Raw genomic sequence first — 26966 nt, 5'->3', positions numbered from 1 at the left:
GTACAGCAGACAGCAGGAGGAAGGATTAATAAAACGCGTTATAAAAAAATAAAACGGGTTCTATTAGCAAAAGGAAAAGTGTTTCAGGTCAGACATCTGGCCGGAGAGAAGAGGATTGTGAGGAATGCATGTTCAGTGGAGATGGCTGAATTTTTCAGGGCCTACTGCATGCTCCTTCGGCTTTGCTTTATTATGAATCTACCGCAAAGGCGGAGCAGCCCATCCCTCATCACAGAGTCAACTTAGGAACATGGCAACATGCCATCACTCCATACCAAGTGCATAGCTCAGCCAAATGCACCAATGACTAACATACACACGGAAATCTGAGTAAGAGTGTAAGTATGTTTCAACAGGCATCTTCAGATATCTACTGTCTGAGCCTTACACAGACTGAGGGGCTTATGTTTTGTCACAGTGTTATAGAAGTTAACACTGCTATTGTTGTGAAAAAAAAAACGAATTTAATCAGATTAATAGATATTTCACCTATTTATGTATTGTATTTTTCATTGTTTATTCATGGGAAAGAGGTTAAACACTACAAGCTTTGAATAATATTTTACAAAAAAATAATGGCTATGCTTTTGTCTAGGATTTATTTAAGGGAAACTCATCACATGTGAGTTATTCAGTTTTGCCCTTGAGTTTCTGTTTTAGAAAACAGCATTCCTAGCTGTTTACTATATTCAAATAAGGGAAAAGAAGGGCACAGAAAAAGGATGGTTAATTAACGCATGTCACAGACTGTTATTGAAAGACCACTATCTATATTGTTATTATTGTTGCTGCAGGTAGTGTCGCTGTCACACAGCTCCAGGGACCTGGAGGTTGTGAGTTCAAGTCCCACTCTGGGTGACTGTCCGTGAGGAGTTAGGTGTGTTCTCCCTGTGTCCGCGTGGGTTTCCTCTGGATACGGGGAGAACACAAGTGTATATATCAACACTGTCCAATTAAATACATTAAATCATCCATTGATCCTTATCCAGTTCAGGGTTGTAGTGGGTCCGAAGCCTACCCGAAATCTTTGGACGCAAGGTAGGAACACACCCTGGAGGGGGCGCCAGTCCTTCACAAGTAGACACACACACATTCACTCACACACATACACCTATGTACTGTGGGAGGAAACTGGAGCACCTGGAGGAAACCCACACAGACACGGGGAGAACACACCAAACTCCACATAGACAGTCACCTGGAGAAGGACTTAAACCCACAACCTCCAGGACCCTGAAGCTGTGTGACTGAAACACTACCTGCTGTGCCACCATGCCACCCCAATTAAATACATATAGCTTAAATACAGGAAATAACCTTCTTAACTTGCAATGGAAGTGAATATATAAAAAAAAATGGAGCATTTCTATTGGTCCATTCATCATGCAATTTTCACACACGATGTGAAGGACAGCTGCTGATGTAATAAATTAAAACATGTTTATTAATTAGACAGCAACGTCCTGTAAGCAATTTTACTTAAGGGAATATTTAAATGAAAATTAAGCTCAGCTGCAAATCGCTCATAAATCTCATACAGCAAACTACTGAAGAGGATCAGGATAGAGGTCTATCTGTGCTCCACTGAAGCAACTTAATTTCCTTTTGATGGTTAAAACGGGACATGCTGCTGCTACTACTTAACTGAAACCACAAATTAAAAGGTCATTTAATGTGTCAACCACAACCTCACTTAAAATTACAGCTACAACTTTGCTTGTATGCAATAATAATGTCACTTGCAAAGATCAGTTGACGTAAGCATGTTTCCATTATGTGTTAAAAGACTAACTGTGCATTAGCTCTGTCAGTTCAATAACAGTTGAAATGTTTTCACACTGTAATTACGTAGCTGAATATAGTTGTGCTTCACTTTTGGGACACTCACCAGATGTGACCTATTCAGTGAGTGTTTCTGCATCTCGTTTTCACAAACATGAATTTCAGGTTTCTGATGCGTATGAGTCTTGTTAAAGGTAACAGAAAAATAAGTAGGTCTGTCAGAGAGTGAAGTGCAGATTTCTGATGAAAAAGGAATATGTAAAATTTTACAAAATATTAAATGTTTGTATTAAAAACAGTCAAATAGGAACAAACAATTTTTTGCAATATTTTATGTTTGACACGGAAATATTTATTTATTCTTTTATTCATCTTCTTCCACCACTTCATCCTAATTAGGTTTGTGGCGGGCCCTACCTGGTATTTTTGAGCACTATGAAGGAAATCTGTTTTATTTAAAAATATTAAATAAAATAATCTAAATTTGTCTAGAATTTGTAAAATTGCCTGTGCTTAGTGGAGGTAGATAAACAAATTTGTCAAACATATTGCAGAGAATAATATGAATTAGCAAGTGTTTATACTTTTACCAACAGGATGCAGCAGGTAATGGGTGACTAATGAAGAGTTAAATACATACTTTTATCAAAGAAATACATGTTAATGGCCATACACAATAAACAGAATTAATAATTAGCCTATGCTGATTAATATATATTTCAGGAGCCAAAAATATACTTTTTATTAATGTGACATTTATTCTCTTTAACTTAACAGCCTCATTCACATATTTATGTCAGTTATTTACTTGAATATAATTCAACAAATAGATGCAAATCTGTCAGCTAAGGCTATTGTTATAACAGTTTAAATAGTCTCGTTTATCTGAGCCATTAAATGAGCAAAATTATAACTGCTTCTTTAACTGATAACATCTATGTATATTTACTTATAAATAACTCTTTAATACCTCAAGCACTGAAATAATTAGTCAAAATCTAATGTGTTTGAAGGTAGATTAGAATCAAATCAGGGATGGTGATACCTGTTGGAGCAGCAGAGAGGATGAAGTGTGGAGAGAGGGGTTAGGAGAGGGACTTGTAATTGCTTTCTGGGAAAAAGTGTGATGGACTTAAGATAGGAATGAGTGCATTTTAAGAACAGAGTGATGTGTCTGACCTGAACCAGAAGTTATGGAAGGATGACCAACAGTAAGCATATACAGTTTATAAAATAATAGAATTCACTTCTTAGACAAACAGGTCAAACAAGGATATCAATGCCTAGCTTATGTCTCTGAATGCTGAGCATTCCTTAACAACACCAGACAAATTACAGGCTTGTTGGCACTGTTGTTTCTTTAACAACGCTAGGATGGACTAGACTGGAATAAGAAGGTAATTATAGGGTGGTAGCTGGTAAGCGGAAATGAAAGATAAAACTGTATATCTGTATATTTATCTCTTGATAAAACTATATTTTATCAAAGTTGTATCAAATATTACTTGTCAAGATTAAGAGTAGGCATAATAACACTATCACTGTATCATTGACCTACATTTGTAAAACCTTTGTATATTTCAGTATGCCATCAGACCACAAAGTATCCACTCTATACGAACAAAGTGCTATCATGCCATGTAATCTGGTTCTTATTTTAATCCGTTCTTATTTTCTTCATTCATTCATTCATTATCTGTAACCGCTTATTCATATCAGGGTCGCAGTGGGTCCAGAGCCTACCTGGAATCATTGTGTGCAAGGCAGGAATACACCCTGGAGGGGGTGCTATTCCTTCACAGAGCAACACACACACATTCACTCACACACTCACACCTACAATTTCTTGGTAAGTGTCACAATTATGTGCCCATTTGGCAAACGCAACTTATATTCTCTCATCCCCAGTAATCTGAAGCCAATGATTTGTTATTGGTTATTAATCATTATATTATTATTTATGCCAGGTGTATTTCTGCAGGAGTTATCCCTATTCTCGTGACCTCTCTTCCCATCATTTGGGAACAAGGCCCCAAGAAATGTGAACTTATTCACTTGGCGTAGTTTCTTTCCCTCTACCAGGAGGGAGCATGCCACATTTTTCCAGGAGATAACCATGACTTCAAATTTGAAGGTGCTGATATACTTCACACTCTGCCGCCCACTGCCCAAGTGCACACTGGAGGCGTCCATATGAAGAAGCCAGAAGAACAATGTCATCTGCAAATAGCAGTGATGACAGCTCCCAAGCCCTCAACTGAAGCCCGCCTGTCCCAGAATACATCTTGCCACCCTGTCCATGAATATCAGGAACAGAAATGGAGAGTTCAATGCCCACACTGAACAAGCAGGATTTACTGCCAAGAACGCAAACACAACACACACTCTCAGAGTACAAATTCAAAATCCACTGTCCATGCAGTATTGTAGAGTCATATCAGCCAAGACAGACCCCCATGATTATGGACCTTCACCAATTCAAGGTAAATCTCAACAACCTTCCAAATACCTTAACAATTTCAGCCAAGGAAATGAAATCTGACATGACAGAATTTTCTGGCCCAACCTCCTGCATATGAGGCATTTCTCTCCGGTTTAGGAATTCCTCAAAATGCTCCTTCCAATGTCCATCAAGACCCTAGTTGAGTTCAGAGTTTCATCATCCTTGTACAGTGTCAACCCCTTCACCTCCTGAGCTGCCAGAGTGTTTTCCAGAACTTTTGAAGCTGCCTGAAAGTCCTCAATAGCCTCTCCAGACTTCTCCCTTGCTCTGGATTTTGCTTCTGTCTTTTCTGGCATGCTGTTACCCTTTTGTTGAATCAGGAGTTCCCTAAGCCAGCCACAAAAAGCCAGCTTCCCCGTTCCAATTGAAGCCTTCTCTCAACACTGGCACCCACCACCTTGTTCTTGGGTTGCCACTGTAACAGGCACCAGCAAGTGTTTGACACAGCTATATTCAGCCACTTCACAGTGAGGTCTTTAACACAGTCTATTCAGATTCCATGTCCCCTGCCTCATCTAGAATATACGAAAAGTTCTCTAGGAGGTGAGAGAAATCATTTTGAACAATGTGAGTCCTCAGCCACTCTATCCCAGCAAAATCTCACTATGTGAGATCACTACGTTTGAGCCTGCATCATTACTCTTTTAAAAATAATACATTAATTAACAAAAAAAATACTAGAAATTAGTCAGAACACATATGGACCTTGGGCGTTCAAAGGGGTTAATCCTGAGTATTTCCTGTATCACAAGCTGCATGTCTAGCTGTTAAGGCAGATATTTTGGCCTCTTATTTGCATCAAATGGTTTGAAAGGAGGCGGGGACTGCAGAAAATGAAAGAGGAAGCATGTTTTTAATGGAAGGGTATTAAAGGTTTTAGCTGAAACAGATGGAAATGGAAGGTGTCCATTACCTGTTTCTGAAGCAGAGATGTTGATGATGAGAGGGTAGAGGAAGCAGAGGAAGTGGCAGTGCTTTTTGAAGGAGGATGTGATGAAGGTAATGGAGAAGTGGACAGAGAAGAGGAACTGGTCTGTGCAGAGCAGGAGGAGATACATTTAGTAGAGGAAATCAATGTTGAGCAGCAATCAAGGTAATGAGACAGCACTCTTTTAAAATATTAAAGGATCATCTTAATAATTATATTCATCAGGTCTCTGTGAGTCAGTTAGCGCATATGTTTATGTGGGATGGCGTGACATCTCAGAAAAACAAAGTTTTGCAAGGTCATTATCTTGAGAAATCAAAATATTTAAACGTTTCCATAACATCCAAATAAGTTAAATTGACTGCACTATTTTTTCACTGTAAAAGATAAAAGATACACACAAAAATACCAGGGTTTAAATCTAATTTCATAGAAAATATCTAGTCTTATTAACAGGATATGTTCAAATGCAGCTGCAGGGCTCTGAAATGAACGTGCACATCAACCCCATCAAATCACTCTTGAGGTGTTTCTCAGGAGTAGAAGGCTTAGAAAGGTATATACAATTTGCTACTGGATTACAAATAAGGAAGAACGGCTGAGCAATATTAACCAAAGTAGGTTCATTTTCTTCTTGGATTCATATACGAAAGTGTATAAAAAGCTTCACAATGATAATGTACGGGCTTGTACTGCTGTAGAAAATAATATTCCTGCATTGAGAGTTTTTTTTTTCTGATTTATCCATGGACACCTGAACTGATGGCTTTTCCTGCAGCATGTAATAAAAGATTAAACCCAATAACAGAGGGACTGGAACCTACACTTACATCCTCAGAGACATCTATCCCACAGCAGAAAGCCCCTAAGAGTTCACAATGGAGAACTTTATAGCACCCAACTTGCTGGGAGAATTGTAGCTACTTTCCACAAATTTCTCTCTCCAGGCCCAATAAAGAATGTAATGGAACAAGCAGAGCACATTTACTTTAATGACTTGTTTTAAAAATAATATATGCCTAATGTGATTTTACTGGGTGTAATACTATCAAAAAGGGCAATGTGAAATACGTCATGCATGTGTATTTATTTATTCATTATAACACCTCAGGTAATTAATATAAAAATGCCTGAAGTACTTGGATGGCCCATATCCTACTATAGACAGGACAAAGGAAGAACACAGGTGAAGAGAAAAGTGACTCAGTGTTTATGTTGTTGTAGCTGTAAAGGCAATGAGTGCATATAAAAATGTCCAAAGTCCTGACAGTGTCTGGGGAACAAGCGGGCATAGAATCCAACCCACCGGTCATATGCAATTCCCATACTATATCTGTATACTAGATAATGACTTTTATCTAAATCAGTCACTAACAGGAGTAAAGTAAAACAATGACATCACAGAACCATTGGTAGTTGAAAGTCAAACCCATGCAGGTGAGTGAAATAGTGAGCAGACCATGAAAACAACAATATATTCACCTGAGGCAGCGAGATGCTGTCACCTGAGAACAGTGAGCTCAAGTGGACTGCTTTCTCCTTTATGCTCTTTTTGTGGAACTCTCTAGTGTTTTGAGTCTGAGCTTTCCTCTAAAGCAGAACAGAGAGAGCAGCAGAGTAATGAAGGAGAAAATATCTGAATATATGGTGAATATACACAAACCCTTAGTTAGAATGAGTCCCAGCAGAAAATGTCTATTAGTGATTGTTGGAGCAGTCCTTCCAGGCCTACAGGTTATAATCCAATCCATGTGCTGTTTTGATCATGGGCACTGATGTCTCAAAAATGTTGTATGCTGTAGTGTTTAGAGCTAGAAACCACAAATATGGCACACACAGCACATGAAATAAAAGACTTAAAACTACGCTAAACAAATCCAGTGAATGACTGAAGCGTAAGTACCGTTTAACACCGCTGATAAACTAAAAAAAAACTATACTTGTGTTCATCTTGCAACATACCTGTATACTGGTACTAATTATATATTGTGCAGCAATATAGGATTAGTATCTATACACATGAGATTGCTCGGTGATCAGTCTACTAATTTTAACAGTAGGGGAAACATTATGCAGAATAAATATATGAGAACTGTCAGAGGAAGCAAAACAGAAAAGACAAGAAAACAGAAAAGAAAAAGCACATGGATAGAGGGAGTAATTGGAAGGGAGAAACAAGGGAAAGAAAGGAAATCACCTGGCTGATCTTATCCTCCACCTTCTCCAGACGCTGGATCATTGCTCTCATGGCCAGTATGGCAGAGTGACAGGAGGTATGACGGCTGGCTTCTGATGCCTTCTGAGGTCTCTCAAAAGGGGGCTGTGTGTGCGACTGTGTGTATGTCCCAGAGGGTAACTTTTGTGACTGAGGTAGAATCTTAGGGGTCTCTACATGAGATGATGCGTCTGCCTTACTGGGCTCTGTGCGTGATAAGGTATATGTGGGCCGAATAGGTTTTAAGGAAACACACAAAGGACTGGCCATGGGTGTGGCCAGCAGAGAAGCTGGAATCTCCTCTGCATGTTTGACGCAGGCTGCTGCCTGAAACTGCAAACACATGGCACATGAGCAGGGCCGGGTCTCAGATAAGAAGCAGGCTGATTAAGTTTATGTTCACATTTTTCAGAATGAACTGATGGCAACAAACTTGGTTGAGCAGGATTAATGCATCATTTTCTGATGTTTGAAAGGAAACTAATGATTTTGGAGCTATACCTGTCTTTTGGGGGGTGGAGGTGGTGGATTGTTCTTCTTGGGTTTGTTGAAGGGTGGAGTCTCAGTCAAATCGAGTGATGGAGGCCTTGGAGGCCTTACAACATTTGAGTCAGACTGAGATGATTAAGCCAGCAGCAGTTTCAGGGAGAGCAAGAAAATAGTGTTAGCAGAACAGCAGGAAAAAGGGGGAATTACTGGAAAGAGGTCACTGGAGAAAGGAGTAAGATATCACAGTTCAGCAGAGCTATAACAAAGGCAAAATGATTTTCCAGGATCAGTGCGGGAAACCATCACTTACGAGCATAGGTACTCTGAAATAATAGAGAGCCTTGTGGATATTTACCTGCCTACGGAGAGTGCAGCTGGGTGTGGTTTCCTCGAACTTTGCCAGAAGCTGAGAGGATAAAATCTTGACCTTGTTTTTATTCAGGTCTTGACCTTCAGATGGTAAAGATGAGTTCTGACTGGAGAAGTTTGTTGCCTGGCAGAGAGAAACAAACAACAACAAACTCTGTTATACACAATAGTTACATCCCAATCAAACACTATTAGCGTGTACAGGCTCTAAAAATTTATTCACTCTCTAAAATTATTTTTAAATGATAAACTCACCTCTTCCAAACAACTGGAAACCTTCCGTCTTCTTTTATAAAAAGAATCATTATTGTCCAATTTTTTGTCATCCTGAGATTAAAAGGAAGAACAAACAGTGATAAATAGTGTTGCAACAACTTCAAAGTACTATACATATATAACTGAAATGAAAAGAACTGTGATTCTATGCCAAAATAAACTTGGACAGAATGTGCTTGAAGTGAGATAAGAGTACAGCTGATTAATGGGCACCACTCCCTACCTTTGGGATCCGTTTTCGGGGCTGTGTTAAGCTTAGTGATCTATAAACCGGCCGGGAGGATTCATCATTGTTTTCATTAGCCCTTCTTCTAGAAGCTGCAATAAAAAAGATGTATAAATGTATAATAAAACAGGGTATATGCAGGAACAGGAAGATCACAACATGACGGTTTCAGAGTATTCAACTTTTAAAAATTAGAATAGTCCTCTGAGAGGGCATGTGTCTTACCTGAAGGTGGCAGAGCAGTTCCCCTGAAAAGCTCATAAAATTTGGAGAGGTAAACCACCAAGCTGTTCTTGTCTGGTTCCTGGCCTGATGCAATCTCCTTGCCTGTGGTAAACGGCTTTATCCCAAACTCTTTCTCAGCCACATCAAAAGCTAGCTGTGCATTCTGAGCAGCATCCTCTTCACTGAGCGAATCATAATTGCTGCAGGATGGCGAGAGTAATAAAATACAGTTATTTAATCTTATGGTCTTATGAATTCCAGACTAGGGCCTTATCAAATGGAGATTACAAATTATCATCCAGGTGATGCCAAAGCAGCCTGAGGCAGGGAGGTTTAGAGAGCACAATTGACCTTTCTCTTTGAGTGTGTGTGGGGGGTGGCTCCCACTGTGTCCATCACTGCCAATGGTGCTAGGTAGCCCAGGATTCTGTCAGTTTATTTGACAGATTTAGACAATCTGAGTTCTCCTCTGACTAAACTCTTCAATGGTGTTGCATCAGCAGCCAGTTATAGAGTTTATAAAACATCAGTGGGCTGGCCCTATGTGCCTTGAATGAAGCACATTTTCACCTCCAGCCCACCATGGCTGGTGATACCATGTATAAATGGGGAGACTTACTGAATATGTGGAATAAGAGGTGAATAATAATTGGAGTGAAAATGTAACAAAAAACTGGGGATAAATAAATATAACAAAAAATCGAAATTGCTTAAGAAACATTCTGTGCTATCTATAGCAGGTCAAGTACTGACACACATGGCCCTTCAAATACGTTTGTTGACTGTAACACATAGTTCTACTCTCCAAACTGCCCCTACTCTCTGATCTCACTACTATGCAAGATCTCCTATCTTGCCCTGGGAGTGAAAAGAAGTCTGAGAAAGCTGTCTTTGCAGAGGTCAAACTACTTTTCACATCTCCACCTCATGTTTGGATTTGCACAATTGCAAACTCTGCTGGAACAAGAGCTCATAAAGAAATATGAGACACAAGCAGAAAAACTGCCAGGATAGGACAGGATTTATGGTCATGTCAGCATACAGACCACTTGAGTTAAATATTTGTTCGACGTTTACAGCTATATGCTGCTGAAAAGCTATTATGTGTTTGATAACCATGCTGCTCCATAGTAATATAAAACTACTCTCTTTACATGGAAACAGTGCATTTGTCATTTGAATGAACAAATGTAATCCATAAAGAGGCTACTCAGCATTCATTTAATTTCCAGTCAAATCAAATATTTTGTGTAATAATGCATTAATCAATAGCTAAATATTTTTGAGGCTAATACATATAAACATACAACAGTCCACTTGCAAAAGGACAGAAAATATAAAAGAAAAAAAGTGGAGATTTAGTTTTACCAAAATTAGAATGTCAAAATGTATATAAAAATATAGTAACCTGGGATTAAAGGGTTAAATACATTACGATAAAACAAAAGAAAGTGCAAGTTGTACATGAGATGTGTTCGGAAGTGATGGATGAGAGCACAGAAAGCCAGGCCACTGCTCCAGGATGAGCTGAGATCAGTCACATTCACGCCCTTATATCCCTCTGTCTGCTGCTGACACCAGGTCAACAACCTGCCGGGTCTAATCTCAGATTCTGTAATACAAAAGCAAACAAACACACACGCATGCACAAACACACACACGCACACACAAACACACACACACATACACACACACACATACACACAAGCCATGAAGCTGTAGAAGACAGTAAAGAGCAGAAACCAAATTATTTCCTTGTACTGAGCCTTATCTTATTTGCTGTTAGCCTTGCCATTTCATGTTACCACAAAATTGGATTTCACTTTTTTCTTAAGGGCTTTAAGGAGCAATATGTAAAATATCACTAAATCATTAAATGGCCAGGGTGTGTCATCAGAGATTAAGGAAATAATATTAAGGAAAAGTAAAGTTGAATCACTGTCGTCCCTGACATCAGTGCTACAGCCAATATTTTCTTCTTGAAGTGTGTCCATTGTTGTTTTTTGTCTTTGATTCTGCACACCGCCCAATACCATTTCCAAACCTGGGTTGCCAGGTATGAAACATAATAGCAAAAATACACTGCATGCTGCAGCCAAGGGATCAAGAAACACAACCTTGGCATATATTTAGACAGATGGAGGCAGCTTAGAGCCCAGCAAGACAACAAGACGCATGGTGACAACAAGCTAACAAATGGTGAGGAAACATCTGGATTTTAAAAATAGTGTTTTTGATTATAGTCGTGAATTTCACATTTAAACAGGAAATTAAAAAAAAACTATAAAAGTGCAGAAGCACATGTATGGATTAATGGTGTCAGTTTCATTGTTTGTAGCTGTTTTAACTGTTTTAAATGAGAAAAGCGAGGAATGAATTATTGTGCTTCAAAAGCAATCTTCTGACTCATATTTAATGTGGAACAGAAAATTTAAAAAAATATGCTGGTGCATAACACCAAAATTGGCCTCATAAACTGACCCGTTAAAGTTAAGGTGGAATTAAACTTTTGATTGTCATTTAAGGTGGAATGGAAACATCAGTAAGGAAGATTAACCTCATCTAGGACAAAGGTGGAAAATGAAAGTCAAATAAGAGGCTGGTAAATACAGGATACATTTTTGCTGACCTCTGATATTTCAGTGAAATGCTGTACATAATTGTATTCACGGCACATTCTTTTTAGCTATGATCGTCCAAAGTTCTTGAATTATATCTTGTGCTTGTTTGTGTAAGTTCAATCTTCCTCAACCTGGCAACCTGCATGAGATTCACGTGTGGGGAGGAGAGAGAGGGAAGCAAACAACTCTCTCCAATGTTTTGAATTTTATCTACAGTCTATCTATAATATCCAGAATACTAAACCAAATCAAGACATGAGGCATGGAATTGTGTGGAAATATTTTTAAATAATACTATTTAAAAATATATATTATAGGCATTTGCAATTATATTGTTTTTTTAAACTGTGTTTCCACTTTTCCACTGATTCAATTAGCCGTGTGTCCTGGAAACATTTATTCTAAATTAACTCATAATCAGTGAGTAAAAATAACACTCTAAATTTACGACACATTAAGAATTCAAAATTAGGTAAGCTAGACCTAATGCTGTAACATGCCAGGCTACAGTTTCATGGGTAAAGATCCAGCAGGACAAATATGTGCCTGGAAATATGTGGAAAACCACAGCATTTCTGGGTGACATAGATATTCCTGCCTGCTAGAACTTTCCAACTGTTAGAGAGTTCCATGCGGTTTCATTTAAGTTTATGTTTGGATTAAGGAGGAGAGGACATTAGTTCTGGGCTGCCGATGACCCAGTGTCCCTCTCATTGTAGATGCTTATTAAGCTCTCTGAGCTTATACAGAAAGCTCAGAGAGATCGATTTTGCTGGCCCTGTACTTGCAAATATGCTGTCCAACTTGTATAATAATGAACAAATTGGCTAAATATATAACCTGGTTCTTTAAAAATTCCAAATATAAAAATAATTTCAGTTTGTACAGAGAGGCCACATATGATGGAGTCTTCTGAAAACACTCCCCTCTCAGTGTGACTGCACTAGTAAAAACAATCCTTACACTCCCACGCACTGGAGAACCACACCCATTATGCTATTTTGGGAATGGATTTGTAATGGAAAAGAGACAGGGAAAGGAATGCCTCAAGGGTTTAATAAAGATTTGAGGTTTCGACTTTTTCTACAATCATTTGTCAAGCATGTCACAGGTTGCATTTGAAACAAACACAGAATGGACAAACAAAACAAACAAAGATAAAGCTGACCTCGTCGTGCAAGGTTAACTGGGCGGCGTATGGTAGCAGCTCGCTCCAAAGAGCAGGTTTTCAGTTCTCCAGATATGTAGTAGTTACGAACCTAGACAGAAGAGTTTAAAACAGTAAATAAAGCTGAAATTATATTATTTTAGGAACAATTACATCAAAATAAAATATCACTTCACCTGATGTGGTCTCACACAGTTGGAGTTGAGGTTTGGATAACGTGTTCCAGGATCTATAGTGTATTGATCAAAGTTTTTGGCAATATTTTCAGGAGTAGTTTGAGGTAGCAACCGGTAAAGACTTTCCCTGAAAAAGAAAATATGTTTGTGCTTTAATAAAATAAATACACACTCACTGGCAGATACACCTACCACTTTTAAAGGTTTACAGAAAAAATTGATGGAAATACACCTTCCATGCTCTAGTCTTTTATTAATTTTTGACCACAGGGCTACAGTTGGTTGAGGTTACCAATTGTCAAAATTCCTGTGTCACCACATTTAATAGATGTACCATCTGGTAAGTTGTGGTTCTAAAGTGGTAATTTACACTGCTGGATGCAATACAAGATGGCTGATACATTGTGCAGCAACAGATAGTCTATATTCAGTGTATGCTTACAAAGTTCACCTGTACAATAGGAATATCTACTACTGGCTAGTTAATATAGATATTGAATGGAAATACTACTACTACTATTTAGGTACTACAGGCATGAATTCATATTCTTTGAAATGTACGAACCTCTCTGCTAATACGTCTAGTGCGTTTTTGCCATGTGACCAGCTCTTGATCATCCAGGCTGTGTCAAAAGCTGCCAGGAAGCCACGGGCGCACCCTGTACCCATAGGCCAGAAAGGCTAAAAACACACAAAAAAACACCCATCAAATGTCAAAACTTAAAATAATCTAATCTTATAAATTAATGTCAAATTTATACTACAGATTGGCTCATGCAGAAGATCCCTCAGATTTGCTCACCTCAAGCAAACTATCTCCAACGAGTGCCACCAGCAGATGATGGCCAAATCTCTCTCTAACCAGTGCAGCGTTCTCTGAGGCATACATACAGGTGAAGTCAAACATGGCTACATCAGGCTGGTCGAGGTGGTTCATGGCATAGTCCAGTGTGGGCAGCTGGTAGTGGGTTGCATAGTCAGCAGCCTCCCGAGCGTAGCTTAGCAGAGCTTCTTGGTTCACGTTCTCACTGCTCAGCAGAGCATCTGTGTCTATATAATCCTGCAGCAGCCATAACACACCACATGATCATCCTCTTGTTTTTACTTTTAAAGTAAAATCTTTAAAGGCTTCCCATTTTTTAATTTTAAAAGAAAGTCAGATAATTCTGAAAAAGGAACTTCTCCTGTCAGTACTCTTTCCATGAGATAAGAAGGAAATTAAAAATGTAAACAAATATATTTTCATTATATTTTCTCACTGAAGCTAATGTGTGTGTGGACTTGGTAATATAGCTTCTTTAAAATGAGCACCTTTTGTGAGGTGATATCAATGACATTTCCATCTCTAAAAGTCCTTTAATAAATTTAAAAAAAGAGTGAAGTTAAGGCTGTTTGTTCCAGTATAAACTCTGCACCAATGACGAGGCCTATATACACTCAATATGAGAGTGCTCATATATGAATGAACAGAGAGAGCAAAAGAAAGAGAGAGAGAGAGAGAGAGAGAGAGAGAGAGCAAGAGAGAGAGAGAGAGAGAGGAATAGAAATCATAAGGTAGTGAAATATGTTCTACTTACAAATGTTTATGACCTCTTTGCTATGTTTATGAGACTGTGTGTTCACAGCCTCTTACGCTAGCAAGTTACAATAACAAAAGAGTCACGATACCCTTCGCCATACCTTCCTTAAACCACTTCCTCTTAGCTGCCAGCAAGCAAGAGCCAGTACTTACATGAATGATGACTCCTTTATCCAGAAGACTCTGTTTCTTAGCCGTCATGACAAAGTAATGTGTGTTGTCCTTATAGTACACGATGTTCTCTAAATCAATGCCTACATCAAAAATGCAACTATTAGTAATTAATTCTGAATTACTCTCATAATAAATCACACAATATATTCTGTTTTATTACATAAAACGTAAAGAAAACCTACTGCTGTGGTAATCAGGAGTTTGAGAGGGAACTTACAAATAATTCCATTGTAAAGGAGGCTAGTTTCACAGGTACACAAACTTAATGTGATTGTAACTGTTTAAAAGGCTATTCATAAAATCTGGTCTCATTTTCCTGTGTTTACTTTCACCTGTCTCTTGTCTAAGGTCCTGAAAAAACTTCTGGTTGAAAATGAAGGCCACTCCACTGATCTCTTCCACTTTGGCCTCTGCTGTTGTGTTCCTGTTGATGAAATTAGCTGTGATAGCGATGGCAAGTTTCCCACGGAACTCTTTCCGTCGAAACCCTGAGAGACAAGGCAGAGAGAAAAGGGGTTAACACTGGACAACATGTCTGATTCAAATGCAGCCTTGAGGGAGTGAAAGAGAGAAAGACTCAACAGTTAGAGAGAGGGAGAGAGAGAGAGAGAGAGAGAGAGAGAGAGAGAGAACTGAAGCCAATAATGTGGCATTTTTTTTCTTCCTGCCAGGCAGAGGCACACTAATCCAGGGGAAATCTGCTGCCGCCTAAATCACAGACTGGTTATTTTAGGCTTAAGCAAGCTTGGCTTCACCACAAAGGTAAGAGTAGATCAAGCCATGGGACCTGGAGCTACACAGTATCTAACATGATCTATCAGTACTTTGGGGATGGAAAACCACATGTGGTGCTGCTTGACTGAAGAAACAGGTACAGAACAGACTGTGAAGTTCCATAACATTTCAGCAATTTAACAGCCAAGAGATTAAAGAGTGTATCCTCATTACTCTGTAGGTTTTTTGGGCAAAACAGTGAGGAGGAGGAAAAGTCTCTGGTGTACTATCCTGCAAAATAATGTATAAAGCTCTTCAAAGTGCCCCAGGCCATGCTTGCGGCTTATAACTGGCTAGAGCTGTTTCATTGCTGTCACTTTTATTCACAGAAACTTCACCTTGCCTATTCAGGCACCCGCATCTCAAATTCCAAAGACAGCAGTGCACCATTCACATGACTGCACACCCTCATAAGGGGTATATATTTAACTTCCACTTGATAGTCAAAACAGCCCGGTTACTGCCCAGGAAAAAACACAAAGGTATGTTTTCCCCTTTCAAAGTTACTACTCATAAATGAGTAATCAAGTAAATGTCTCATCATTTGAAGAGGGCTGAAAATTACCTTATTTGGAATAAGCATCTGTTCGTGGATAGGTATAAAAATGATGAGTATTGGGGAAAGAGTCCAACAGGCAAGAGTCAACAGCCAAATAGCAGCCAGCAAAACCTGGCCGGCGGCACTATTTAGGAACACATGCTGATCTGTTGATTTCATATGTGATCTCTCACTTGGAAAGGGTCTGATGACATCATGGGCTATCATTTTAGAGAGCAGGACTTGGTTTTATGGCTTTCTAGCTTTCTTGGGTGAAACAATCCAGTCAAAATGTTAGGGAGGATCAGCCAAAAGCAACAGCCAAGTTTCTCTCAGTCATAGTCGTTAAAGCCCCACTGCTGATAAGGAGTGTATGGCAGAGGTCTGCCCTGAATTGTGTATGAAGTCTTTATTTTGTAATGTTAGACTTTCTGGAATTTTTTTTATGAAGTGCCATGGATTGTTATGAATACAGGGTCAACAAAACCATATTCAGATGTTGGTGTAAGGCCAAGTGGCAATCTATTTGTGTTGGAATACTACCATGTCATATTCTAACCTGTTTTAGTAACCCTGGAGCATTTTGTCTGTATTTATGATAATTATGATAGTTACTTGGTTACTGTGTAAATATACAGGATGCTGTGTGTATTTAGTGCAGAACATGTTAATTTAAGTCAGTTCAAGTGAACTACAAACCCATTTTCAAAAATGTTGGGACACATTATCCAATATATTTAATTGAAAGCAGCACATATATTTTAGATGTTAAAACTGAGATTTATGTTGTGTTTTTGAAACATATTCTCTCATTTTTAATTTGATGCCAACAACAGTTTACAGAAATGTTGGGACGTGGCAACAAAAAGACAAATTTTTATAATGCAACAAAAAATAAAATTGGTTAATTTGCTATTATGACATAAAAGATTATCAAATTAAAAATACTATATCGGAGACCCAAAATGTTGAGCATAACAAGCAAATCCTTGAGTATATCAAAGAAAAATATGAAAACATTTCACTTTTAAAACTACAACAACTGGTCTCCTCAATTCCCAAACTTTTACCATGTTCTTTTAAAAAAGGTGATGGAACACAGTGGTAAATATGCCCCTGAATTTTGTAAAATGTTGCTGGAATCATATACATAGTGGGCATATTTAAAAAAAATAAATCAATTAAAAAAATAACATCATGTCAGTTTAAACATTTGAAATTAAATCTTTATTAGGATTAAATATATAGTTTAAATGACTGCACATCATTGTCTTGTTTTTATCAACATTTGGCAGAGTGACTCAATTTTTCTTTTTCTAGTTTGTACATGGCACAATAAAAACCTACCACTGCATTACAACACCTGGTATACGAACCTTCAAGAGTGTTCCGTCTGCCATCAGCCCCGACCACTACGTCAAAATCAAAGTCAGCCACAGGGTGGTCTGCTGGCCGGATCTCCGCCCTCCAACCAGGACCTGTAGTAAATGCACACATTCTTTATAAAATAAAATAAATTCTTTATAAAATAAACTATGGATATAGCCGAAACCATAACACAGTTTAAAAGGGACATTTAGGAAAAACATTAATTTGTGGGTCTGGAACAACTCTAAATCAAAACATCCCAATATGAAAATACAGGATAAAAGAGCTATTCTAATTTTATGCTGCTTCTTACGCAGAGTGCAGAGATTTGTCATTCTGAAGAAGTTTAGACAGGGTGAGACTTTTGTTTGAATCTTGTAGTATTTTGACCAAAGCATGTCATAGAGATCACAATAAGACCCCAGAGAGCTGTGTTAACTTGTGGACACGGGATATAATGCACAGTAAACACAGACAAGTATGCATGTTTTTCTATACTACGGCTGTCAAAATAGTTACGTAATTGCCTGGCAGCAATTAAGCTGACCTCAATTATTTTACAGTGTTGTTTCCTTTCAGAGTCTTGTTTTATATTTCAATCAGAATGCAATTTGGTACACAATAGAAAGTAGAAAACCTTTTTACTGAGTCTTGGGTCTGACAAAAATGAATGTTCAAGCTTCTGACTGGTTCTTAAGCATGTACGGCAGAGGTGAAAAACATCAGTTAATTGAGCTCAACTGTGTATGTCGTTGGGAGTTACTGTGTAATGACAGCTAAGAATCCAAGACAGATAATAGCTTCATTTGGACACTGTAGATTTGTCTATTTCATTGATAACAAATGAAACAGACAATTAAACAAATCACCAAACTACAACATTTACCATATTTCACAGTCAGTTTCAGTACTTTTCATTTTAAAATAAAGAATTTAAAATAAAAAAAATATTATTTAACATAAAACATGAACATAACAAATGTTTGGCAAAACTGTCTCACTATGTAATAACAGTTGTAAGTGATATGATTGGACTGCATCATTGGAAACTCTTTTCAAGTCCATGACACAAGGTCACAGTAGCTAAAGGTTCCTAATTTAGAAAGCCCTCTTGTTTTTATCATCCCACTGACGTCTTTGCTGAAGAGAGAGAAAGAGCTATCTAATGTCCTTAGTGTGGGAGTACAATCAAGTGAGTCTCCTGGGAATTGTCTTATGTAGTGTAGCAGCTCCTTAAAGGACCTGTGAGCACATGAAAGCATAACCACATCTGGAAGAAAATTACAAGTGGACCTAAGAGACATGTTTCTAATTACATTGATCAGCTCATAATCATCAGTTCTTCATTTAGCTGGTGTAATGATCTCTTGTTCCCCTAAAAGGGAAAAATATCCTTGCCATGTGTACAGAGTCTGTGCATGCTTTGTGGCCATAAAATAACAACCAAAACCTGGGAGGAGACCGTTGGCTAAAAACAGAGACATTTTCCACGGGCATTAAGAATGACATTTACAGCAGGGCTTCTGTCGGCTGGTTTCAAAGTTTTTGCAGGGAGTAAAGAAGGAAGTCTTCTTCTCAGTTCTACCTCTGTCTTATAGATACAGTGGCAAAGTGTGGGAGTTGTAGGTTAACTGAAATCTGGTAGCTCTCTGAAGTCTTACATTTAGCACACATGAAACTTTTATGGATATTAACTTATCCAAATCTTTAAATGCTGATGTTGATTTTAAACTCTTATTTTGGAATGACCATTATCAAGGTTCATTACAGTGGATAGACCAGTACAGACAAACATGGTTGGTAGTTCATTAATAAATTAATTTTGTTTAACTAACATTTTGTTTGACTAACTGGACCCAAAGCTGTTCAGATTTATTTTGGTTTGGCGCTAGAAGAAACTGACTTACCCTCATTTTCCTGGTCCTCGGGTGGCTCAAGTAGCTTAATAAACTCAACATTGATGTGAAACTCAACCCCTAGGAGTAGCGCAATCTTGAGGAGCATGAGCTGGAGCTGCTGAATACCTGACAAACACAGCCAAGACAAGAAACATTAGCCCTCACAAGCATGCTAACACTGCATAGTAACACAAAAACAAAACAAAAACAGGAAGAATCATTCCTGGTTCTGGAAAGGTGACAGCTTTGGTTCATATGTGCAACTTAAATATTATACAAATAAGTTACAACAGGAATAAATAAAGAAATGTAACATAAATACACTCAATATAAATATGAAAAAAGAGTGGTTCCCAAAATAATCAAACAGGGAAGTGAAGAAAATTACTTCCGCATGCAAAAAAGAACTTCTATTGTTATATGCAACAGCATTTTATATAGTGAAAATGTCATGTGCAACAAACTGGTGGAAGTACTTTACAAGTAGAGTACAGTGTACTCACTGATGTGATCTATAGCTCCTGCACAAAATTTTCCATAAAACTTCTTTGCTCCCAAGCCTCTCAGGTCATGGATGGTAAAAGGCCAGAGGTGCAGGACATTGTTCCGGGAAAATGTGTCTCTCTTCTCAATCACGACTGCTTTTGCCCCTAGAAAAGCCAGCTCAATAGCTGTTCGCAGACCACAGGGGCCCCCTCCAATTATTAGACACTGCAAACATGAAAAAAACACATAAGCCACAGTAGATATGATGATGTAAGATATATATGATGCCCCCCAAAAAAGTATTTTTGTGTGTATATTTTGTTTTGTTGGATTTTCACCCTTGAAAATTATTTTGGCCATGGTGGTGGCTTACAAGGTTGGCATATTTTTCACCGCCCTTGAGAAGTGTTTTTATTGTTGCTGTTACAAGCTATTTTTCTCTATTGAAAACCAAGTATTTTATTTGATTGGTTGGCATGTGCTGAGCTCTGAGCACAGCATATGATAAAAGGTGCTCAGAAGAAAGATGGAGAACTGCGATTGCTTAAAAAACCATAACATTGCTAAAAAGACCAGAGGTGCATCACGCATGATCACTTCCACATTAAAGTATAATTACAGATCTGTTATATCAAAGTCCTGACTGATTCATCAGCACCAGAAGAATGTATGAGGTCAGGTTTTTAGGTTACAGAACATGTCTGAGAATGCCTGCTGTGGGTATGACTTAATTCCCTCTGGAGCACGGATGAAAGACTAGATGGAGTTATTACACATTTCATCATTGTTTTACTAATTTAGTCTTGAGTTACTCAGCAGATTCTGTTGGTGAATCATGTTTCTCCTTTGCCACCCAAACCAGGTTTACTTTTGTTAGGCAATAGATTCAAAAGTCATAATGCCCCAGTTTGACTTAATACTTTCATTTCCTCCTAACCTATGGCTTTACACCACATCAAACAATCTGTGGTTAGCTGAACCCAATCCAAATAAACAAGGATAATAGCCTATCTGAACCTGGCCACAGACATCCTGTTACAATGTATTCATATCCCTAGGGCAGGAGGGAATCCCAAGCACATTCAGGGAGATCAATATTGTGCTTTAGTTGCTGTACACCAGAAGATAATATCTTGTTTGTGTAGTTGAGAGAGGGCCATTCTACAACTAGCTATCCACAGTTTTGTCTAAAGTAGCTAATGGAAACTCCTGTACAAACTGTCCAGACGCTCCTAAAAGCTGATCATTGCAAATTAAGTGTGTGTACATATACTACATCCGTGACCCTGAACTGGATAAGCACTTACAGATAATGAATGAATGAATGAATGAACATATAATACATATGCAAAGATGGCAAATGAAAGGAACCCGAATGTAAAAAACAATACACACATAAAAGCTAAATAATGGCGCTTCTCATGTCAGACACTACAGTCACTTGGAAAATTTGTTTTTAAAATGAGTGAAAGGTGAAAGCAACTGAAACATAAGAGAAAGAAGAAAGGCAATTAGACACACATAGTGAGAGGGAAAGAAAGGTAGAAAGATAGAGTTATAGAAAGAAATGCATTAGAGACAGACTGAGAGAAACTTAGAGAGATTTATGAGGAGCTTTACATGTGCCTCTATGCAAGATCCTTCCACTGTTACCTGCACAGGCCTGTCCCAGCTCCTCTGCAGATAGGCAGTATTGATGAAAGCTCAAGGACCAGTTACCACTAACTCAGACTGGAGCTCAGAGCAGCCCAGGTGTGGTTCTCTCACAGGACTGTCCCTTAGATTAGCTAAAATGATCAGAGACAATGCCCTTTCATTTCTGAATAATGTCAGTGCCATGACTGTGTGAAAAGTCTAATGAAAAGTCCAATCAAGCAAAACAGATACTATCATGAGAGCTCTTTTGTTTTGACTCATCTCCTCCCTGGCTTTGAACTCAGCAGGGTGAAAGTGCAGAGGTGTGGCATTTCCTTTTTTTAATGAGAGCTGATCTCGTTCCTGAACACATACTGATCTGGTATCAGTTTACAGGCTCCTGATGTTCAGATTAAAGGTATGTCTCAAGATCTGTTTTCAAGGTGTGATTTAATCCTGTATGTTGCCATTAGCCCAAGTGGGACCTAAAAAGTTGAGGAAGATACTGTCCTCTTCGTCAGAAAGATAGCACCGGAGATTTATGAAGGTCCTAGGTCAGTGTCAGTGAGACATTTCCTTGCCACAGGGCAGGCTCCTGGCTCTTATCATATGGAAAAAGTCTGCAGAACAGGAACTGGCAAGCATGACCTGCCTGACGACACTTCCTGAAGACAGCTGTGGCACAAACCGGATCCAGAGACACTTTACCCATTTTAAAAAATTCCACTGACAGTAATCACTCTCAATGCAGCTCAACTACTTTTACACAAACTCACACACATACACTCACACACATACACCTAGCCTGAAATAACTGACACACTCAAGTATTTGTTCAATACATTTGTGTCCATCTTGTTATGTTTTATCTATGAAAATTATGAAGTGCAGTAAATTTAATAAGCAAACATTTTCAGTACATTTGTTCTTAAAAAACTTACTACCCCCCCCAAAAAAAAAACAAAAAAAAAACATGCATCTCCATTTTCTATGATTTTCATTTTTCTGATCACAGATACATGAAAAGTAATTTTTTCCAAAATCATTTGTGCTTAAACTTAGAGAACACAGCAGAAAACATGAAATTATTGGTATGATCCTTCAATTGATTATCCAGCAAAGTCTGAATAAAAAGCAGATGGCAAGAAAGACTGATTAATACTATAATGATAGGCTGGAAGGTTATGAATATTATATTAGATTTCTTTTGGTCAATAGCTTTTGCTTTGTACTTTTCTGTCTCTAAAAATGAGAGATGGTAAGACATGCATAGTTTTATTAAAGTAGTTTGGTCAGAGTCTTGACAAACAACTGGTGAGAGCCAATTCTTCACACTCAACGAAGATAATTTTGGTAAAATGCATCAATCAGTTTTTAAGCACTGAAAGGTTCCTAAGGCACTTTGTATGTCATGTGCAATTGAGCTTTGACTAGAGAAATAAAATCAAATGAATGCTGGATTTTTCTGTTTAGTATAAAAGAAGGACGAATCATATTTTTGAAGACTGTGTATTGTTACATTCCCACACCCACTCCCCCAATCATTTAATCTGCATTTACTCTTGAAAAACAAATGGGAATCCTGTAGACACAATGTGATCCCAGCAAGCAAGACTGACTACAGCAGACAGACTGCTTTGGATCACAGTGTTAGAATAAGGTACTCAATCAAGTGTGGCAGACCACCGGGAGAGCAACAACAACGTGGCAGGCAGTCCAGATGGACAGGCATTCGTCTCTGTGTGGAATTAACAAGGCACAGTCATGGAAATGTCTGAGCTTACAAAGGGTCTGTCTGCCTCTGGAAGAATCAGAGTAAAATCATCAGACACATTCATCATGAAAAAATTACATCTGAGTCAAAGCAGTCAGCATATCCAGAGCAGGAAGAGCATAGAACTATGAAAAACGGTTCCCCTTATGTTGTGTTAAGTTTTTTTTTTTATTTTGGTAAAATGCCAGCTTTCAGGCTGGTAACCTGCTTCTTCAAATTCTGGCACCACTTTAGAATGTATACCTGACCTTAAATAGATCATTCTGCTTTCCAGTCACTCTTAAGAAATTGCTTTGGTCTGAAATATTTAAATATAAGAAGCGAAAGAATTGCTAAAAATAATTTCTCGCCACATCAATTTTAATGATGTCATAATCCCATAAGGATAAAATGTTTTTGCCATACTTGGTATTTGTAGTGGCCTAGCAAAAAAAAATTAATATAGTCTGAATGGGAGTCATAGCAACGGTAATAACTGCAGGAAATAACAGCAAAAATGTAGCTCTAAAGCATTTAGCCCTGCTATGAAGGTTGGTAATGTAAGCATTACCTCATATTCTCTGCAGTGAATTCATGTGAGTTAGCAAGACCCACCCCCCCCACAAACTTTACATTTCACAGAAACCAATCACTTACGTCATGCTCTCCTCCAAAACGAACAAGTCATGACAGTAAGAGACAGGCAGATGGCCCACTATTCATCAAGACTGACATGTTTTACCAAGTGACATTGTGAACTCCCAATGCAACATTCATTACTCCTTTCTCAAAAAGCATTGCCTGCAAAAACCATATAAGTCATTAATATTGGCTTGTGGCAAACATTATATTTTTTTAAAGCCCTGTGTAGACCTGTGCCTGTTGATGACATTCTGAGTTACTGTAGTGACAGCTCTCAATGATGGGAATATGTACTGCCAGGTTTTAAAACCTGTTATTGTGCACTATTTTCTCACACCTGTTATATATAACTTTATAAAATGTTATGTGATGTATCTTGTATTTTTTGCATTTTTCCTTCCGTGTTAAGAACTTTGTCAAATTTGCAGGAAGAAAAAATCAAACAGCGACAGTGATGAGCCTGGCTTAACATTTTTTTGTGCTTCTTTCCCACATGGCCACCCATAAGAAGAGGACTCTGTAACCAGTACAGACCTAATCCTAAACTTTCCTGTATCTTTACTTAAGTCCAACCTCTGCATATCACTGTATAAATACTGGTAATGGTTGACTTTACAGTACTGGTCTGTTTGTGTAAAGCGTCATTAAAGAATGCAGTGCTGTATGTCATCAAAGTGAGAAAGGTTTGAAAACAGGCTACTGTGTATAATTACCATCTTTATGGCAGTCTAAGGTAAATTACAACTTCAAAAGCATTGCACAATTGCTCTCTTTCACATAAAAAAGCCAGTGGGGCATTTATGGCTGGTATCAAATGGGACTTGTTAAATTCTAGGCATTTTGAAACACTTCAGACTCACATTAATAATACTCTGGGCACTGGTCCATGCAGGCTTTTATTGTGGGTGAGCCTCACAAAGAACCAGCCTGCAGTCAGACCACCTCAAATAATCATATCTGCTGAGTGAAGCTGTCTGTATTTGGCCGAAGCCATTATGGTGACAGTATATAAGAGCTAAGAAGACCTGCTTTATATTAACACACTTATTCGGAGATAAGCAAACAAATTTGGAAGAAAAAAAATGAGAGACCCAAGCATGTGCAGGTGTGAATGTGTTTGCTCTTGTTTGACAGATGTGGAACCACCACCACCTCTGTGACCAAACAATGACAGATAGTTAGTCAAATGGCTGTTACATTAGGAAAAATACAATACATTAAATATAATATATTCAAAATACATGTGCACTTATTGTGTGTGTGTGTGGTCCTGTATAATGCTGAACTATGATGCTATATAGCATTAGTAATATTACTTATTTAACTGTACATTTAAGACAAACTTTGGCAGACTAAATTGGACTGGCTCATGGATAGTCTTTGGATAAATCAGTTACAAAATCAGAATTGGACAATGTTTCCTCATTTCATATAATGTTCATGTTTAGATTCATATAAACTGAATGAAAATCATTTTAACAATCAATTCATTTCCCATAATTAGCTATAACACAATGTGACAAATAAGACAAATGTAATTATTTGTGACAAACTGCACAAAATAATTTGATGAAATGATGAATGTTAGACAGCCATAAAATATGATTAAATATGATAAAAAAAATTATGATAGAAAAAAAAAACTCAGTTAATTTGGCATTGTGTCAGAAAGAAAAACTGAATGCAGAAAATTGATGACAGGCCTAAATCCACAAAGCTTTCTTGTAACAAACTACATCTGGCTCTAACGTCATTCATTTGATGATGTCATTTCGTATGACACTCTGAACCACAAAATGAAGCCAGATTGCTTTGGCGCCTGAGGGAGGGTTACTGTATGGTTTTAAAACCCAATGTATTTAAAAAAAAGTCTGCAGGGTAATCTTTTAACTTATCTCATCATCCAATACACTCATCTTAAGAACCCCTTCCCACATAATACAGTGCAGAACGTGAGAAACAGAGGCAATGGCATCTTTTTTTAGGCTTACCTTGGTGCCTGCACAGGTTTTGCCTTTTGAGTACTCCTTGTGGCTATATCTCTTATCCAGCTTACTCCACAGGGCTTTGGCCTTCCAGCAGGTGAGCTTGCTCTTCAGCTGGCTGTAGAAGGAGCTGTGTTCCAGGGGATCCAACTCCAGGTAACGGCACAATATGTTAAAAGCTTGCAGCGTACTCTTACAGGTGGCCGCTTGGACAAAGTCCTCAAACAGCTTCCCTTCCTGACCCTTCTCATCCTCAGTCTTCCCCATTTTTCTGTCTGTAGGAGTAAAGACTTTAGACTGGCAATATTTCTCTCTTTTTCTTCTCTCTTCTCTGATTTCACTGATGGAAGATTACTCCTCACCCTGGATTCTTATCTTTACCCTGCCTGTGATGAAGAGAAAACATCGTTAGTCTGATCTCATTGTGTAGGTATTTAAAGCATAGCAACATCAACAAATAAGATGGCACTCATGATAAAGAATTATCACCATTTTTGGCAAGGAAACAACCCTGCTATAGAAGAAAGCAAACTATAAGAATTTTTAAATGTAAAAAATGAGCCTAACTACATATACATATATTTTTGTCATACATTTTTTTAAATTCATAATAATACAAAATATTTTTAAAAAGCTTAAAATGTATGATTTGCAAAGGAGCTAAGAAAGTAAAATAGCAACAGTCTAAGCACAAAAACACAGCTCAGGAGCATTAATAGAAAGCTGGGAAACTCCCTAAAATACCTGAAATCTCAAGGCAAATAAAGGGAAAAGCGATCAGAAGTCTTTTTTTTTTTTGTAATTTCAGAGCCAGAAAACTCAACTCAGCAGCAGTCCCACTAAACAGTCCCATAGGAGCAGACATGCCTGGTCCATCCCCTTCCCATTTGGTTTCCACTTCACTAGACTGAGCACCTGATTTACCAAGAGAACCAGCCCTGCACGTTCTGCAGACCATGCAGAAAAAAACTGTTTGTCTTGCGGCTTTTTCCTACTGCATGAGAACAGGACAGGGGTGCTTGTTTTTGGGCAGACAGGGACAACTCACTGCTCTGGTAACACACCCTGCAACAGTGTATTTTTAGTTCAAATCTTTCTATGATTTCAAGGTCTCACCTCTTTCTAAAGATAATACACAGGCGCTAAGGAACGACAT

General features: G+C 38.2%; 1 protein-coding gene across 1 annotated transcript in view; it reads right to left on the bottom strand.

The window, feature by feature from the left end:
• mical2a (microtubule associated monooxygenase, calponin and LIM domain containing 2a) overlaps positions 1 to 26966 on the bottom strand; it is a 41288-nt gene that overhangs the window by 6427 nt on the left and 7895 nt on the right. The window contains exons 3-18 of the mRNA XM_066647633.1: positions 25817 to 26196; positions 19813 to 20020; positions 19319 to 19435; positions 17420 to 17521; positions 15064 to 15219; positions 14711 to 14811; positions 13781 to 14038; positions 13544 to 13659; positions 12979 to 13105; positions 12803 to 12893; positions 10478 to 10625; positions 9014 to 9213; positions 8786 to 8880; positions 8542 to 8613; positions 8273 to 8410; positions 6696 to 6803 (exon numbers count right to left, since the gene is read on the bottom strand). Of these exons, the coding sequence (XP_066503730.1) occupies positions 6696 to 6803; positions 8273 to 8410; positions 8542 to 8613; positions 8786 to 8880; positions 9014 to 9213; positions 10478 to 10625; positions 12803 to 12893; positions 12979 to 13105; positions 13544 to 13659; positions 13781 to 14038; positions 14711 to 14811; positions 15064 to 15219; positions 17420 to 17521; positions 19319 to 19435; positions 19813 to 20020; positions 25817 to 26077 (2298 nt within the window). The 5' untranslated portion in view covers positions 26078 to 26196. The remainder of the gene's footprint in view (positions 1 to 6695; positions 6804 to 8272; positions 8411 to 8541; positions 8614 to 8785; positions 8881 to 9013; positions 9214 to 10477; positions 10626 to 12802; positions 12894 to 12978; positions 13106 to 13543; positions 13660 to 13780; positions 14039 to 14710; positions 14812 to 15063; positions 15220 to 17419; positions 17522 to 19318; positions 19436 to 19812; positions 20021 to 25816; positions 26197 to 26966) is intronic.

Source organism: Hoplias malabaricus, chromosome 16 (assembly GCF_029633855.1).
Source record: "Hoplias malabaricus isolate fHopMal1 chromosome 16, fHopMal1.hap1, whole genome shotgun sequence".
NCBI lineage: Eukaryota > Metazoa > Chordata > Actinopteri > Characiformes > Erythrinidae > Hoplias > Hoplias malabaricus.
Note: the sequence above shows the minus strand (reverse complement) of the source record. Positions and strands in the feature narration are given on the sequence as shown.